General features: G+C 36.9%; 1 protein-coding gene across 5 annotated transcripts in view; it reads left to right on the forward strand.

Moving 5' to 3' along the window:
- Positions 1 to 17,993, forward strand: part of PPP3CA (protein phosphatase 3 catalytic subunit alpha) — a 316,528-nt gene that overhangs the window by 228,012 nt on the left and 70,523 nt on the right. For all 5 annotated transcript variants that reach the window (XM_059664524.1, XM_059664486.1, XM_059664514.1 and 2 more), the window contains 3 exons: positions 5,424 to 5,548; positions 15,082 to 15,193; positions 16,219 to 16,364. In XM_059664524.1, the coding sequence (XP_059520507.1) occupies positions 5,424 to 5,548; positions 15,082 to 15,193; positions 16,219 to 16,364 (383 nt within the window). The remainder of the gene's footprint in view (positions 1 to 5,423; positions 5,549 to 15,081; positions 15,194 to 16,218; positions 16,365 to 17,993) is intronic.

Here is a 17,993-nt window from a genome sequence, read left to right on the forward strand (position 1 = left end):
CTGGCTGGTTTGTACTTGAATTTATCATCCACTGAAGGTTACATAATCCTGGATTACCAACAGCGAGAAACAGATACCATGTTCTTGTGATAGCCACTGTGTTTAACTTCTAACAAAACCTCTAGTCTAAAGCAAGATCTTTCTCCGTGAAATTGAAAAAAAAAATTGTAGCAGATAGAAGATTCAAAGACCCAACATATAAATTGAACAGGTTGACCCCCTCATGCTGAGAATTAGACATACTGGCAGTCCCTTAACATTAGAAATTTTATTGTCTTGGGGAAATGTGGAAAAATGTTGGGTTGAAGTGAATGAAACTGAAAGTAGAGTGGAACTCTAATGCTGCAATTCAGTAACATCTTTTCTAAAAGAAAAATTACAATCTGTTAGTTGAGTAGAAACTGGGGAAACTTGTATAAGTTATTCTGTTTCATGCAAGCCTTCCCAGATGATAAAAGCCAGTATTTTGGAGGAACTGAAAGTTCTTTATAGAAAAATAAGTGAGTCGGGAATTAAAAGAACTTGACTTCTAAATCATAATATTGATGCAATTTTGAAATGCTGGTACATAAAAAATCTATTTTTTACCTGCAGTTTATTGTTTGACAGTTTTTTGTTTGTTTTTAACAACTACTCCTCTATCGCCAGGCGTCCTAATTTGCATAAGCTTTCTTTAACCTGAAATTCTGTGACATTACCTTTTTGTTAGTGTCAATAATAAATGGACTCAATGATGTTTTTTGATGTATTTCCTTTTTCTTATAGGCAAGTAAACAGGACCAATGTGTAAGTCTGAGCATCAATGCAAAGCTGTTTTAAATAGTTTTACATGAAAGTGTATATTTAGTATTACATTTTAAAAATAAGTCTTCTACTCAGGATGACAGCTTTATCAGAGTGCTTTAAAAGCTATAAATTGTATAGCAATTATATTGGGGCCTCATCTTAGTATGTACAATACTGTCTAGTGTTTATATTTTCCAATGTAATTTAATTGTCCATGTGAATTTAGAAACAATGGAATTTTTTGAAAAAATATTTCAGTAATAATATGGATATACTTTTTTGCAGATTCACTGAATTAATTTAGACCAGTGATGGCGAACCTATGACACCTCTGACACGCGAACTCATTTTTTTTATTGATTTTTCTTTGTTAAATGGCATTTAAATATATAAAATAAATATCAAAAATATAAATCTTTGTTTTACTATGGTTGCAAATATCAAAAAATTTCTATATGTGACACGGCACCAGAGTTAAGTTAGGGTTTTTCAAAATGCTGACACACCGAGCTCAAAAGGTTCTCCATCACTGATTTAGACATACATACCTAATTGCACACAAACTGTATGCATGGTTGTTGTTCGGAACACCTGACCCTTCTCAATGGAGAGTTACCAGCATTTCTCTGGTCAGGAGGTAGAAGGCAAAGGCTTGGTCCTAGTTGGTTATCTTTCCCACTTCCTCCTCCTTCTGACTGAGATTATTTTCTGAAGGGCCTGTTTGTCCTCAATATGCTGGCCAGTATCTTGTCTACTTAGCAGTGTGCTGGTTTCAGGGACTCATAGACTTACTCTGTGACCAATTCATTATCCAGCTTGACAATCACAAGGCCTTACTCAGCTCACTACAAAGAGCTCCTTGTACTGGCCCGGCTGTTTATTTCTGTTTCTCTTTAGCACTACTTTGCTGTAATCTACAGTGAGTAAAGTCTTAAACTTGTTTAATGACTCCCTAATTGCTATACTGACCACTAATCTCCAAATAATTCCTCCTTTGTGGTGGGTGGCTTTACACACACACACACACACACACACACACACACACACACACGCGCGCGCGCGCGCGCGTGCGCGCGCACACGCGCATGCATTTATAGTCATATATACTTGAACACCCTTAATGATTTAAAAGCTCAATCACTAGCTCTCCAGCAATGGTATTAGAAATAAAGACTATTCCCTTCCCTAAGAAATAGACACATCCTTTTTGTATGTTATTTTCAGTTTCCTACTTCAGAATTCTGTATTCTCCTTCAGAAGACACAGATCAAAAGTTGTTGGCACATTGTGTGTGAGAATCATTTCCAGTAAAGTTTTATTTAATGTGGGCTGCAGTCTTCAAGGGAGGGAAGCAATATTGAAAGGCAGTTACTCAAAAGTAATTGCTTAGGTATTTCTTACTAGGTACTAGTGGCTTATGTAAGCATAATTTGTGTATATCCTGATAGTAAAATAGAGATAGGTATAAATGTGTAAGCATTGCTGGATGTTGGTCACACTTGCACCTTTGGGTTGTCCTAAGGATGTTAGAGTAACCTCATTCAAAACCAACCTGATTGCCCCATTTAGGGGAAAAAACCAAGGATATAATTAATGAACACATTGCCACCTTCTCACCAAATGGTTTCAACTGCTCAGTGTACCTAGTTGTTCTCACTTCTCCAGTATAAAAACAAATGGAGGACCGCTTCTCATGGGGAAAAAGCCTTCATCTTGTGACACATTAGGTGGCTGATAAATAAGGGTAACAGTGGTCCAGGGGGGAAAAACACTACATTTTATTTCATTATCTTTGATGTGCCAATTTCATTGAAGGCCATAACTTTGTACATTTCTAATGGAAATAGGCACAGCTCTGTTAATAAAGATACAGTATTTTTTAGAACCTTCAGATAGATGGAGGGTTCTTTTCATAGAAAATAGGAGTACTGCGAGACTTGCCACAGTCAGGACAAAATATGGAGAGACAGACTGGTTCCCTATAGGTAAATATATCAGACAAGGGTGCATTTTTGTCTCTCTATTTGTTTAATTCATGTGCAGAACATATTATATGAAAAACTGGGCTAGACTCAGGGGAGGTAGGAGTGAAAATTGGTGGAAGAAATAGCAATAACTTAATATATGCAGATGGCACCAACTTAGCGGCAGGAAGTAGCACTGATTTGAAACGACTTCTGATGACAGTGAAAAAAGAAAGTGCCAAAGCAGAACTGTATTTGAACATCAAGAAGATAAAAAATCAGGACTGCAGAAGAAATACACAACTTTAACATAGACAGTGAAGACATTGAAATTGTGAAGATTGTGCTTAACTTGGTTTAGTCGTTAATTCAAATAAAGACTGTAGCCCAGAAATCAAGAGAAGGCTGTGACTTGGAAGCACAATAGTAGAAGAATTAGGACAGATCACTAAGAGCAAAGATGTGTCATTAGAGACCAAGGTTAAGATCATTCGCATCCTCATATTCCCAATTACTATGTAAGAACCTGAGAGCTGGACAGTGAAGAAGGCTGATAGGAAAAAAAATGGGTTCATTTAAAATATGATGTTGGAGAAGACCTCTATGGATAATCTGGGCTACCAGAAAAATAAACAAATCAGTCCTAGAGAAAATTACGCCTGAAGCATTGCTGGAGGCAAAAATGGCAAAACTGAAGCTGTCCTACTTTGGAACATGAGAAGGGAGGGTCCTTTGGAAAATATAATATTGTTGGGAAAAATAGAAGGCAGCGGGAAAAGGAGAACCTAACATGAGATGGATTAACTCCATAAAAGAAGCCATAGGCATGAGTCTCCAGGAACTGACCATGTTAAAACTAAGTGGCATTGAAGATGAAAGACCCTAGTCTCATGGGGAATTGGAGACTGTAACAACCCAGCAGATGGCTTGCCTCATTAGGTGGCGCTTGTACTGTACTTATCTTTGGACGCCAGAGAATGGAGGGGGGAGGGGCATGGCATCGCATACAGGTAGCCATTTATGAAGTTCACATTAGGTTCTAGGAACTCTTCCAAGCCCTTTGCTACATTAACACGTGTACTGCTTACAGAAGCCCAGGCAAGTAAGGCACTGTAATCACTGATACATCCATTCTGTGAATCTCTCAGTGTTCAAGAAACAGCCACATCATGTTCATCGTTTAATCACAAATTATTTTAAAATATTAAATATGTATACATATATAAAACATACAGAAATGTCGAACATGTTATAACATGGTGGTTAACAGCAAAAGCTTTGAATTAGGCAAAGCTGAACTTAAACCTGGGGTCATCCATATTTAACAGTGACATTGACCAGCCTCTGTTAGCCACACTGTTTTCTTATCTGTATAATGGAGATAATACTTTTTAATACTTTTTTTTAAGGGCTTTCAAAGTAGTTAATTCTAATAATAAGTAAAAAATAAGTGGGTTTTGAAAAAGACCACAAAGCTCTTTCAAGAATTTTGGTTAAAAAGAGAAGGTGAGAAAGTTAAGGAATAATAATTCCTAGTGATTTTTGTGTACTATGTTTTACAGGCTGGTTGTTGTTTTTTCATTTCACAATTTACTTTTTTCATTTTTAACATCTAATATTAGAGTTCCTCTTATAAAAATGTTTCTTTAGAATTTAAATTTAATTGAATCTTTTTCTGTCTCAGTGATACATCATACGGGATGGGCAAAAGTAGGTTTATAGTTGTTCATACAGAAAATAATACATACAATAAGTAATGAATAAAAGAAGAATAAAACCTTGTTCTATGTACTCACAACTGTGAACCTACTTTTGCCCACCCCTGTATAATGATCTCCTTTATAATAAAAGGCTAATATGCAAATCAACTGAACTGCATAACAACTGGTCACTGTGATGTGCACTGACTACCAGGAGGCAGACACTCAATGCAGGAGCTGCCTCCTGGTGGTCAGTGCGCTCCCACAGGGAGAGCGCCACTCAGCCAGAAGCCGGACTCATGGTTGGTGAGCAAAGCGGTGGTGGCGGGAGCCTCTCCCACCTCCACGCCAGTGCTAAGGATGTCCGACTGATGGCTGAGGCCTGCTCCCTCTCGGCTCTGAGACTGCAAGAGGGTGTAGGCTGGGCTGAGGGACCCCTCTGAGTGCACGAATTTCATGCACCAGGCCTCTAGTGTGTTCTATAATTAATGGCATTTTAGATTTTATGAACTACAGATTTTATGATACATATCAACATTTCCTTCAGGAGACAGTAACATGTAGTAGTTATACATTCTGAGTGCAGTTGTGTATAGATTATGTCAAATTCCTCAACCTTTGCCTCATCCCTTACCTGCAAAAGGAAATGTATATTCCACAACATTGTTAGTATTACATTAGAAAATGTGTATAAATTTTTTAGCACAGTGTCTTCTGTAGAATTATTAAATGCATAATAATAGCCATTATTGTTATTTTTATCCTTATTTTTCCAGCAAACCTGTGGATGCTAGAGTCAATTCTGCCACTAATTAACTTTGGAATCTCTCTCTCATTTTCCTGTTTTACAAAATAATGTTTTGTCTAAGATGACCTCTGAATTCCTTCTGACTTTAAAATTTTATAATTTTATTATCTAATTCAGAGTCTTAACATAATGTGGCCATAAAATGAATTTATTTATTTATTTCAGTTTGTGGGGACATCCATGGACAATTCTTCGACTTGATGAAGCTCTTTGAAGTGGGGGGATCTCCTGCCAACACTCGCTACCTCTTCTTAGGGGACTATGTTGACAGAGGCTACTTCAGCATTGAAGTAAGTCCACATCATTTCTTTTCAGCTGCTCAGTCAGTAATGGATCAACAGTATCTTAGTAACGTAAAAGTGATAAATACCATTGCTTTAAGGAAATCCCTAGTCTATAGTAATGAATTCTAATATACTTAATTCTTGGGATATTACGTCTCCTGTTTTCAATTGATTCCCGTATGTTTTTTTAAATTTATTTATTGTCTAAAATTTTACATATGTCTCCTTTTTCCCCACTTGACTCCTCTCCCTCCCCCCCGAAGCCATTCCCACCCCGGGCAAGACCCCACCAGCCCAGTGTCTGTGTCCATTGGTTACACTAATATGCATGCACACAAGTCCTTTAGTTGCTCTCTAACCCCCCCCCCCCCGCCCCCACTGCGCCATTTGTCTCTAGATCTGTTCTTGTTCATCAAACTATGTTGATCATTACATCCCACATGTTTTTTAATGTATAGAGATGCCAAGGAAATGGCTAAAAGTAAGATTTTGCCTTTTGTGTCTTTTATATATTTGCAACTTTTCAAAAGTTACATCAGATTTACATTACATAATTCTGTTTTCTGTTAGAGAACTAATCAATGTTGACTAAATATCCAGGAATGTGTTTGCATGGATGCTTTATAATTATGACACAACAAGCTGTTTTTGTAAATAAGTAGTCCAGTGTGCCTCTGTGTCTGCATTCGTGTGTGTGAATATGTGTGAGTGCGCTTATAGGTGCTGGGCTTTCTCTTTTGACACCTGCCATCTGACGAGGGTAATTTGTTCAACTCATTAATTAAAACACAACAGATAACCTTTGAGTAGAGGTTCTTGCTCAGCCTCCCATCTGCTTCTAGTAGAAATTATGTTCAAAATAAAGGCAAGCATCTTGTTTTATTCACATGTTTGTTTTTCCTGGTGCTTAACATGGTGTCATACATAGAAAGGGCTCATTAAAATGTATTGAAAGAAATGGTTTAATAGGAATACATTTGAAAAAAACAGTTTATGATATAGTAGCTGACATTATAAGTGTTCTAGGAAAAAAGCATTAAAAAGAAAAACTATTTTTCTTAATTAAAGACCCAGTTAAAATTTCCTTAAGTCTCACACCAACATCAGGTATTTATAATAGTCATATAAAAGAAACTCTAGGTTTTTAAATTTTCATAATAATTTATTTACTATAGGAATATTTAATATTTAAAATCATGTCACTCTTAAACAGATTTTGTTTTTAAAACCACCATACTATATTTTTTGGTTATTCGGTTCAACTCACTGACTAAATATACATATACATATTTCCACCAATATATTAATCATTTCTTTATTTAAGGATCACATATTTATTAATAATAACGAGGAAAGGAGAGGTAGTGTTGGTACATAAGTCGAAATGGAGAAAGTACATTTTTAGAGTTTCTTCCTTTTGGTAAATGTGTATTATCAAGTACATAAAATGTATGATCTGGACTGTAGGGAATTTGAAGACATATATATCTGCTCCCTAGAAAACTAAATTTATGTTGTAAAATATAACTTTTTTAAAAAAACTCTATAGAATCAAAAGCCAGAACTAGTGGTCATCTAGGATTCAATTATTATTTGAACTGATTATTAAAATCTTGTGATAAAGGAGGTACAGAAAATAATTGCCATTGGAATATAGAAAAGTGGGAGAATATTGAGAGGGCACACATGGCTGGAGAAGACTGAGTCAAAGAACAAGTACAAGTTGCCTAGGAGGGAAATCAAAGTGAGAAAAGGATAGAAGAAGAAATTATTAAACCTCATAGACTTCATTCAGGTGTTCACTTGACCCACTTGGTAGGAAAGTGTGATTGAGTACATTTTAAGACCTTTCTGTCTAGGACTAGTATGTGCCAAGAGTAAGAGGGGGGGGGGGGGAACCTGCATAATGGTAGTCTGAACAAGATAGAACTTTATTTCTCTCCAGTAAAAGTTCACAGGTGGGCTGGTGTGACATGCATAGTGCCAGGGCCCAGACTCTTTCTGCCTTGTTGCTCTGCTGTGCATGGTCTCATTCCAAAGTCAAATTCATGGCCCAAGACTGCTGCTACCCCACCTTAAGCCATCATGTCCCCATGTTACATTCAGCTAGAAGGAACAGAGGAAAGAGAAAGGTATGTCCTCTCATTTAAAGAGGTTTGTTTCCCAGAAATGGCACAATTACTTCAATTTGGGTCAGGTTTGTTTATATGCCAAAGGTGATTTCACGTGTAGCCAGATTTGAGAAAGACTATAGAGACAGAAAACAGCAATGGGAGGTAGAGTTTCTGCTACTTTCCTTAAATTAGGGTTGGGTGGATATTTTTAAAAATTATTTTGGTAACTCTAAAATTCATCTTATTTATCTAATATTTATATGCTCCTATAAACGTTTCTGAGGATGAATAAAATAGGTATTCTCATTTCCTGGAAGCTCACCTTTTAAGCAAGGGATGACCAAGACTATCCCATTGGGAGTTATTCTTTTTATTAGCCAAATGATGGAGTGTGATAGTGGACATTTTAAAATTATATTTATTATTTTTAACAATTTAATTCATCTTTTTTTAACCTAATAAAAGACAATAGCACCTTTTCTTATTTACTTGCTAATAAGATAAAGTACTAAATAATATGGCACAGATGGACTTTATGTCTCACCTATTCCAGGTTTGAATTACATTTCTTAACTTACGGGTTTTTATTTACCTTTTATTATTTTACTTGAAGAGTTTGAGTTTCTGAATCTCTAGCCTCAAACCATTTGAAATTTTCTAAACTTGCCCTAATTAGAGCTTTTTAAAACTCTGTTGTTTTTAAAGGACAGATGTTTAGAAGCAGTAATCACTAATGTGTTTCTCTGCAGATTTTTTTTAAGTGTAAATTAATCTATATATTTGAACTATGGAAGTTGAGATATTTTGTGTAATATGCACCTTTTTAATTCAAGCAGAGGATCAAGGAATGAAACCAAATGTTGGTGACATCAAATGTAGGCATCACAGGACATTTAAAAGTTCTGAGATGCATATATCAGAGTCTCCATCATCAAAAAGAGCTCTTTAATTAAATTCCCAGAATCTGAGAGTACAGCTCTCGGGACTTGCCACATGCAGTGACAAAAATGTGATATAATCTTACATGTAAAAATGATCCATTTTGATAAAACTCTGACCTTTGAGGGACTTTGGGATTTCTCAGTGATATTGTCATATTTAAAATAGAACAAACATTTATATAAAATATACTTACAGAGAATACTTCGGGGCTTTTTATTGTGCATTAAGGAAACCAACATTGTTTGCATGCGATAAATGCTATTGTTTGGGAGGTATAAATGATTTCATTTTTCCCGTACAGCTTTGCACGGAACACGTAAATGTCTTCCTTTCATGCGTGCAGAAACCTAGGCGCAGAGAGAGTCACGTACATAGTAAAAGGCAGTGCTGGGATTCAAAGCCTGTGCTCTTGCCGCTGCACCCCATACCTTGGCCATGTCTTCACTAAAAGAACCACAGGAAAAAAATGGATACCTCAGGAATGCAGAAACGGATGTACACTCTCACATTCACTTACGCATGTACAAATACACTCACACAGCCTCTCCCCACTGATGTATTCTGAAGGTTACAGCAAGCACTATAAAATATTCTCTTTGAGTACAATGCTGTTGGTTTAAGAAAAATCCTAAAATAAGAGCTCAGTTTTTCAGCCTGCACTACCCTAACAGGCTTCAAAAGGTTCTTCGTTCATCTGAATAATTCAGAGCACCGCTGCAGGTATCCTCCTTTGGCTCTCCTCTGGGCAAAGAAGAGCACTTAAGTTTAATTTTTACCAAATCGGCTTTGAAGAGTGGGTTCGGATTTCATACAGTCTCTGCCGGGTGGTTTTACAGGCACCAGGTAATGTGCTCTGGGCAGTACATAGAGCTCATTTTATGTACTCACTCCCTGCCTCTCCCCCCATCTTCTCCTCTTGCCAAGATCAGAAACCATTCCCCACCAAGTTAGCCCAAGTACAACAAGCAAGCTTTTGAGTAGTGATGAAAGAGGTCATTTTGTTTAGGGTAATAATTTGTCTCACGCCAAATACCATCCTCTTTCTGATGATTGCATTATGCTACCTAACGTCTTTGATCAAGCATATGTGTATGTATATATATAGGCCCACGTCTGAGTGTGTTTCTCTGGGAAGGCAGGGAAAGACAGAATTTCAAACAGAGGCAAGCACAGCTGTTTCCTTCTATTCACTTCCCCAGGCTCCTTTTCCAGCCATTGTGCCTGGCACTGCCGTGAGCTTAGCAGCAAGCCACCCCCACCCAACCCCCCCCCCCCCCGCCCCTGCTGTACTTACATCCAGATCTCAGCCCAGGCCTCAAACACGTTTAAGCACAGAGAGTTGTGTTTATTCGCTGTGAATCCATAGACTAGAAAGAACCCCAGCAATGTCCCATGCTTCTGCCGAGAATAACAAGCGAGCGATACAGCAAGCAGTGTTAGGTGGTAGAGGGATGCCACAGACACAAGGAAGAAAGCGTCTGCTGTGTCCCTGCAGCCGACTGTCTGTATAGCACAGGGCTGCTGCTCTGAGTGCTCCTCAGACCCAGTGAATGATGTCTTGGAGGGGCTGCATTTGACATTGCAGGAGTTTAGATCTTTTCCCAACCAGTGCCCATCCTTCACCTGGCTGTCTTATGCGTGAGAGATGGCCTTTTTTATTGTGGTGTGTCACTGCACAGTAGGTATTTTAGAGAGCTGATTGATATATATTTGGAGCTGTATACATACTTTTTACTTGCTTGCTTCCTCTTTTACATTCTTCTTTACTCCCCTGGGCGAGTTTTCAAGAGTACATATCATTAAGAGGCATGAATTATTACAAAGTAAATTACGGCACTGCTATTATCAAAGAGCCAATTAAACTAATAAAGAAAATGATATCCTGAGTGTTGCCTCATAGAGGAAGACAGGTAAATAGAAGAAGGCTGTCTTTATGATGAAAATCGGTAAAAAGGTAGAGAATGCTCAGTCTCTCTGTCGAGTAACCCAAGCTAATTTGAAGTTGTCAATATTTGTTTAATTGTGTAGAGTAAGACTGGAAAGGCAGTCAGGGTCCAGTTGAAAGTGATTAGTGCAGCTAATTTACATCTCACCTTGCAAAAAGGCCTAGGTAACTTGCCTGTCTTCACCTTCACCATTTAATTCAGTGACAATTTTACTCATTAGCCATCTGATACCTCATAGATGAATATGCCCAATTATTTAGCTGATTTGTTTTTCATTGCTTATTGATTGTGATAATTTTTTATAAGAGACCTTCCTTTTTAAAAATAATATCAGGTTATGATTTTGTTTAAGAGCTGTGGCTCTCCAGAATGTTAGAACTTTAGAAGGCAAAATAGTTGCCAGCAAGACAGTGTTGTGCTTGGCAGCCCTCTCCCACCAGATGTTGAGGGTGAAGGCTGGCAGGGCTCCACTCTCCAATCCACCCTGCCCTTTCAGTTGCCATGCCACTTCTTCCATGTTGGCTGCATTTGTGGTTTTATTCAGTGTTTGGGAAGATATTTTATTCTTGCCACAGGGGAGAAGGAAATAAAATGTGAAAACAGGATTCTTATTTTTAGGGTATTTTGAGCCAAGAATTTGGAAATTGCTTTTCTTTCTTTCTTTCTTTCTTTCTTTCTTTCTTTCTTTCTTTCTTTCTTTCTTTCTTTCTTTCTTTCTTTCTTTCTTTCTTTCTCTCTCTCTCTTTCTCTCTCTCTCTCTCTCTCTCTCTCTCTCTCTCTCTCTCTCTCTCCCTTCCTTCCTTCCTTCCTTCCTTCCTTCCTTCCTTCCTTCCTTCCTTCCTTCCTTTTCTCTCTCTCTCTCTCTCTCTCTCTCTTTCTCTCTCTCTCCCCCTTTCCTTCCTTCCTTCCTTCCTTCCTTCCTTCCTTCCTTCCTTCCTTCCTTCCTTCCTTTTTACTTCCTCCCCATCTGTATTTTTTCTTCCTTTCCTCTCTCTCACCTTCCCTGCTCTCTGGGTTCCTATCTTTCTTCTCATTCACACAGTTACAGAAAAAGGAGCTAATATTTCCTAAACTCCTATTATATACTAGGTGCTTCACATCCATGAAATAATAAGGGACAGTCACTGTGTATTGAATCATTTTCAAAGTAAACAAGTATGATAGAATATCACAGACTATTTCTGTGTCACTCTTTGAGGTTTCAGTTTTAGAAGAGGTACAGTAATTAAGAATAGAGGTTATAAAGCCTCTTGCTAATGTCAAAATAGGATCTGTCCCAGATGGCAAAAAAGAAAATATAGGACCTGGAAGGTGATTGATTCCTCTAGTAATATTTGAGTGGGGTTAAAAGTTTCATTTTATAGAATCAGGGGCATAGAAAGGGAGTGGGCTGGCTATTCTTGGGGGGGGGGGAAGGGGTGAGGGGGATGCGGGAAGAGACTGGACAAAAATCGTGCACCTATGGATGAGGATAGTGGGTGGGGAGTGAGGGAGGAGGGTGGGGTGGGAACTGGGTGGAGGGGAGTTATGGGGGGAAAAAGAGGAACAATAAAGATTTAATTTTTTAAAAAAGTTTCATTTTAGATTTTAGTTGGAGAGATAATAGCTTTGCTGTAAAATAAGTGATTACTGATAAAAACTAATCTAAATATTTCAGTATTGTGGTTACATTTCCAAAAGAGTATTGATGGGGGTGGGGGAGAGCACAAGGGAGCCTTCTGTATGCTGAAATGTAACTGAACTTGGGTAGTAGTTTAGTGGGAGTATGCATATTGTACATAAAAAATATGTGCACTTCATTGTGTATGTTCTACTTAGTAAAAATCCTATATAATAAAAGGGTAATATGCAAATAGACCAAATAATAAAAGGGTAATATGCAGAACAACCAATCAAAGCATAATAAGCTAATGATATTCTAAGGCTGCTCAACTGCTTGCTATGACATGCACTGACCACCAGGGGGCAGATAGTCAACTGGTCAACCAGTTGCTGTGATGTGCACTGACCACCAAGAGGCAGATACTCTGACCAGTAGGTTTGCTTGCTGCTGGGGTCCGGCTGATCGAGACTAAGCAAGATGGGCCAGACATGCCCTGGAGCCCTCCCGTGGTCCCTCCCTGGCCTGATTGTGCACCGGTGGGTTTAAAGACTTTACATGACCATTTCTATTAAAAAATTAGATATCAAAAGTTAAAACCAATTTGGGAGAGTGTATATATATATATATATATATATATATATATATATAGAGAGAGAGAGAGAGAGAGAGAGAGAGAGAGAACAACCTTATAAATTTTAAATTGGAAATAGTTCTCTTATTGACACTGATAATGGTTTATAAATATCTTCTTTGAAATGTGAGATGAGCTTGAGTAAGACAAACTCTTCTTATGAAAACACTAGAGACCCAGTGCACAAATTCATGCATGGGTGGGGTCAGGCCGGCCGGACCGGGGCGGATCGGACCTGGGCCTGTCAGGAGGAGGAGACAGCAGGAGGTTGGCCGTTTGGCCCACCCCAATTGGGGCCTGATCAGGACTGGGCCAGCTGGGGGGAGGGGCTGCAAGAGGTTGACCGGCCAGCCCCACCCTCCCAATCAGGTCAGTTCACTGGCTGCAGTGGGCGTCATAGCTACCGGTCTTTCTGGTTGTTAAGGCATTCTGGTTGCTGGATTTTTATATATATAGATGTAAGTGCACCTATAAAACCTGACACACAGTAATCTGAGATGCACTGAACCACAGTACTACCCACTGAGATAACAGGGAACTTTTACACATGTCAGCAGATTATGATGCTTTAAAGATCACCTGGATAAGTCACTTGGTCAACTTCTCAGAAATAGTAATATTTTTCACATGAACTTTAGCTAATAACTATAGTCAGGAAAGGGTAATTAGAAAATTAAATATATATATATATATATATATATATATATATATATATATATATATACACACACACACACACACACACACACACACACACACACACACCATACATAAATGTGTATTTATAGTTTGATGTCAACCCCCTATTTTTCTTTACTTTAATCACAATTACATACTTGGAGATAATATCTTGCTTGAAAAGCACAATAATACATACTTTTTCTGATAATTAGTATTTTCTCCAAAACTTGGTTTGTATATTCATACATAGTTATTTCCAGTCATTTGATAAAGTGTCAGACATGGTTATTCTTCACAGGTAGCACAACAAATGAATTGGCGGTAGCTTTTTCCTGCGGGCATTATCTAGCATATTTACTGTATGTTGGAAAGCTCTTTATTAAAATGTAAATACTATGTTTTTCAGTTTCAGATTTTAGTAACCAGAATCAGACTTGACTCAATATGTTTGTGGTTCAATATATTCTTAGCTTCACTTTTAAAACTTAAACCCAGTGGGGATAAAACAGCATACTTGTTTTCTAAGAGTGGTTTTCTGTTCCCTGTGCGTTCTTAATGAATGTTCGTCGAGGATAATGAAATTGATGTTATTATTTGAGTATCCAGTTATTTTAATGCACACACTAGGAAGACAGTGTCAATGTAGGTTTACTCCAAATCCAGTTATTTCATAGTTGGCCCTTATTTTCACACAAACTAAAATACCCAAGTAACTAAATTTGCACATTATAAGGTAGTATATGAAATGTTTCCCCTAGCTATTGGCAACATTTTTAGTGACAGTCCCTGACCTTTAGTTTAATTATTTTTACATATAAAAGCACTTAAGGCTTAATATACCAATGGCACTGAAATAAATGACAAGGTAATGGAGGTAAAAGAGGGAACATAAGGAAAAATGTAGACACTATTCAAGTCAGCCTGAGCTTGTCAGTGTTTGCTTCCGAATTTGGTTTTGCCTTTCTTTTCCAGTTTTTCCATTTTACCTGATTTTTTTAAAACTACCAGTTCTTTAATTTTTTTTAAGATTTTTAAATTGATTTTTTGGAGACAGAAGGGAGAGTGGGAGAGAGAAACATCGATGTGAGAGCACAACATGGATCAGCTGTCCCCCACATATTCCCTAGCAGGGATCAAGCACACAACCCAGGCATGTGCCTTGACTGGGAATCAAACTGTCAGTCCCCCGGCCACAGGATACTGCCCAACCAACTGAGCCACACCAGCCAGGGCTGTACCTGATTTTTTAAAAAAATAGTAATTAGCTTTATAGAGAGGTGTCTTTATTTTATTCATTGATTGCTAATCACATTTCTTGTCATATTTTTACATCAGTATATTGTCATTTTTAGTATATTTTCATTCAGGCTTTCTAAAAGACTGTGCAGTCCATAGTTTTCTCGTGCTACATAGATGCTCAGTGTTTGTATACATTTTAGTATACGTAAACCTTGGCGTTATACCGAAGGAATGTTTTCTGCTTGATTTTCAGTGTCCTCCTTAATGAGATCTAGCCTTTTGGGGACTTTTGGTCACAATAGCTCATTTGATTGATGTCAGCAATGGGATGCTTAGATATAATGATGCCATATATATATTTATATTCTTATTTTTTTTCTCAGTGTGTGCTGTATTTGTGGGCATTGAAAATTCTTTACCCCAAAACACTGTTTTTACTTCGTGGAAATCATGAATGTAGACATCTAACAGAATATTTCACATTTAAACAAGAATGTAAGTATATTTCAAGTCTCTTTTCCTTTAACACCATAAGTGCTAAATAATCATTTGAATCCATACTAAGTGCCTATTTCAATATATGATCTATTTCTTCAAAGTAAACAAATTTTTTAAAAACACACTATTTTATGCCATTCCATATTTGTCTCTAAGCATGGATAGTTAAGAGAATGTAGAATTTCTTTTTAATTATAATTATCTATAAAGTGATCTAAAACTTTGAATTAATATTTGATGCAATTTATCATAAGAAACAGTGATTGGTTTATCTTTTAAAAACCAGCCAGAATGCTACTATTTGAGATAATAATCCTATTCTTCAATCTCAACTAACTCCAGAAAAGCAAATGGAGGGGGATTCAACCTTGTGCCCCTGTTTTTGGATGCTGCACAGTTACTAGCTTCCAGTGGATTTTATAGGATTAAAGATGACTTTCTTCTTTAGACACAGACGCTAGGAGTGACAGGGACTCCATATGCATTTTATAAAGTCCTCCTCTCAGTTTTCCCCCTTGTCCAGTGAAACTTAAAATTGTCTCTGTCATTTAGTTCTATAGTCAGTGGAGCCTAGTGACTTCTCTCCAAACATTAAATACCAGTCAGTGTGCAGAAACAACTTTAGAGAATTTCTTGCCCTCTGGTTTTCTGTAAGACCATTAAGGAAAACCAGCCAGCTTTACGGTCATCTTTCTATTGGTCTCCTGATCGTATATACTTATTTTGAGATACATCTGCAGATAAATAGCAAGGACATATACAAAATTTCTCTCCTCTGCTCTACAAAAAGTAACTAAAAACTGAAAAACATGGATGAACAACAACAACAACAAAAATAGATTAAAAAGGTTTACATATAACTCCTTAAAAAGTCTGATTTAATCATGTTTTGGAACTTTGCAGTGTGTAGATATATGCAAATATGACTCTGGCAAGAAAACATTAAAAAAACCTGTTTCAATGAAATGATTCTAGCTATGAAATCATGAGAGTAAATATTTTTTAAAATAATCTTTTAAAAGGTAAAATAAAGTATTCAGAACGCGTCTACGATGCCTGTATGGATGCCTTTGACTGCCTGCCCCTGGCTGCTCTGATGAACCAGCAGTTCCTGTGTGTACACGGCGGTCTGTCTCCAGAGATTAACACTTTAGACGATATCAGAAAAGTAAGTTCTGTTATTTTCCAAGTCTGATCTTTCTCTGTGCTTCAGTAATAAGGAGAAGGCATTGATCTCCCAGCCTTTATCACTAACTTTATCCTTTTGAACTAAAATGATTAAAAGTGGTCATGAATCTCTTTTTGTGTATTAAATTTTTTTTCTAGAAAGAAAGATACATTTATATTTAGAAGAGTTTTCATCTCTAAAACCTCATCCTACCTTTTGACATGTTATTAGAAATGTAAAATATTTTATTCCTAAAAAAAAAAAAATACATCTTTTCATTTCCTTTTGGTTTGCTTCCAACAGAACCCATTGTGTATTCATGGTATATTATAGTTACAAAACGTTGCTTTCCTCTTGGGAGAAATATCACAACTTGACCTTTAAAGTATGTTCACATTATTATTTTTTTTCAATTTATCTGTTACAGCTTAAAACTTTAACAAAGCCAATGAGAATATTCTATTGATCGCGTTGAGGATCTAGGTAAAAACAGTCGATTTTTTTAAAGAGCCATTTTCTATCTACTTAATTTAACATTGGCTGTTCCTGTGATTTTAAGCAACAAAAAGATGAGTTAGTTTGAATGTGGAAGTATGTTTCATATGAGAAAAGGCAATAATATGGGATAATTTTATCTAGTGGAAGAGGCAGTCTTTTATTTCTTTGATTATGCTCAATATTCTTTTAAAAGTTCATTGGTTTTAAAGAAAAACTATATTTACAGAAGAAAAACATTCAAATTCTACTGTCATGAAGGTTGAAGTCTTCAAGTGTAAAAATAATAGTTTATTTACTTTTCTATTAGAAAGAAAATACCTGATTTTTATTTTTAAAAAATCAAACAAAAGTACATTATATAGACCTTAGTTTTCCGCTTTATGTGTTTGTGTCCCTTTTTAAAGACACATCTGCTTCTGGTGCTCTATAGCACAGAGAGCATAGGTATTTGCTCTGTATTTAACGTACTATGGAAACAGGGCACTAGTACGGTAGTAATGCGGTGTGGTCATGGAGTTCAAGTATAAAGTGGTTCACGTTCTGCATGATTGTAACCTGATTTGTTCTTCTGCAAGTTAATGGGCTCCTGAAATAAATAACCAAGCTTCTCATAAATTAACTGGACTTCTAAAATATCATCTACTGTCCCCAGAACTGGCATGTTTCAGGTATTATGTTCAATTTTCATCTATGTCATTAAGCTCTAGATTTACCCATAAAATGATTTTTGCATTTTGACATATAGCCATCAGAGTGCCACACTTCCTTTATTTAATGAATTTTTAGTTTATTCTTACTGTAGAGAGTATTAGCTTTAGAAAGCACTTTGTAACTTTTCCAGAAGAAATTCTCTATTCTGGTTGCCTTACCAAACTTTCAGCTGGGGATTCACTTTCATCAGAAGCCTCCCCTCCTGTGCTGGTGTGCCCCTCATAGTAAGTCCTTGTTTCTCAGAAAGAAATTTCCCATTTTATGGGCAAGTATTTATTTTCCTAGAAAGAATTGCTCCAAAGGCATACATTATTTAAATCTCTTAAACAAGTCTAAGTTTGCAATGCATGTTTTATGAATAACATAATGATTGAAATATAGAGGGTCTTGCTTGAAGTTTTTTACTGGGTGTTGAGAATG

This window comes from Myotis daubentonii, chromosome 1 (assembly GCF_963259705.1).
Source record: "Myotis daubentonii chromosome 1, mMyoDau2.1, whole genome shotgun sequence".
In the NCBI taxonomy this organism is placed as follows: domain Eukaryota; kingdom Metazoa; phylum Chordata; class Mammalia; order Chiroptera; family Vespertilionidae; genus Myotis; species Myotis daubentonii.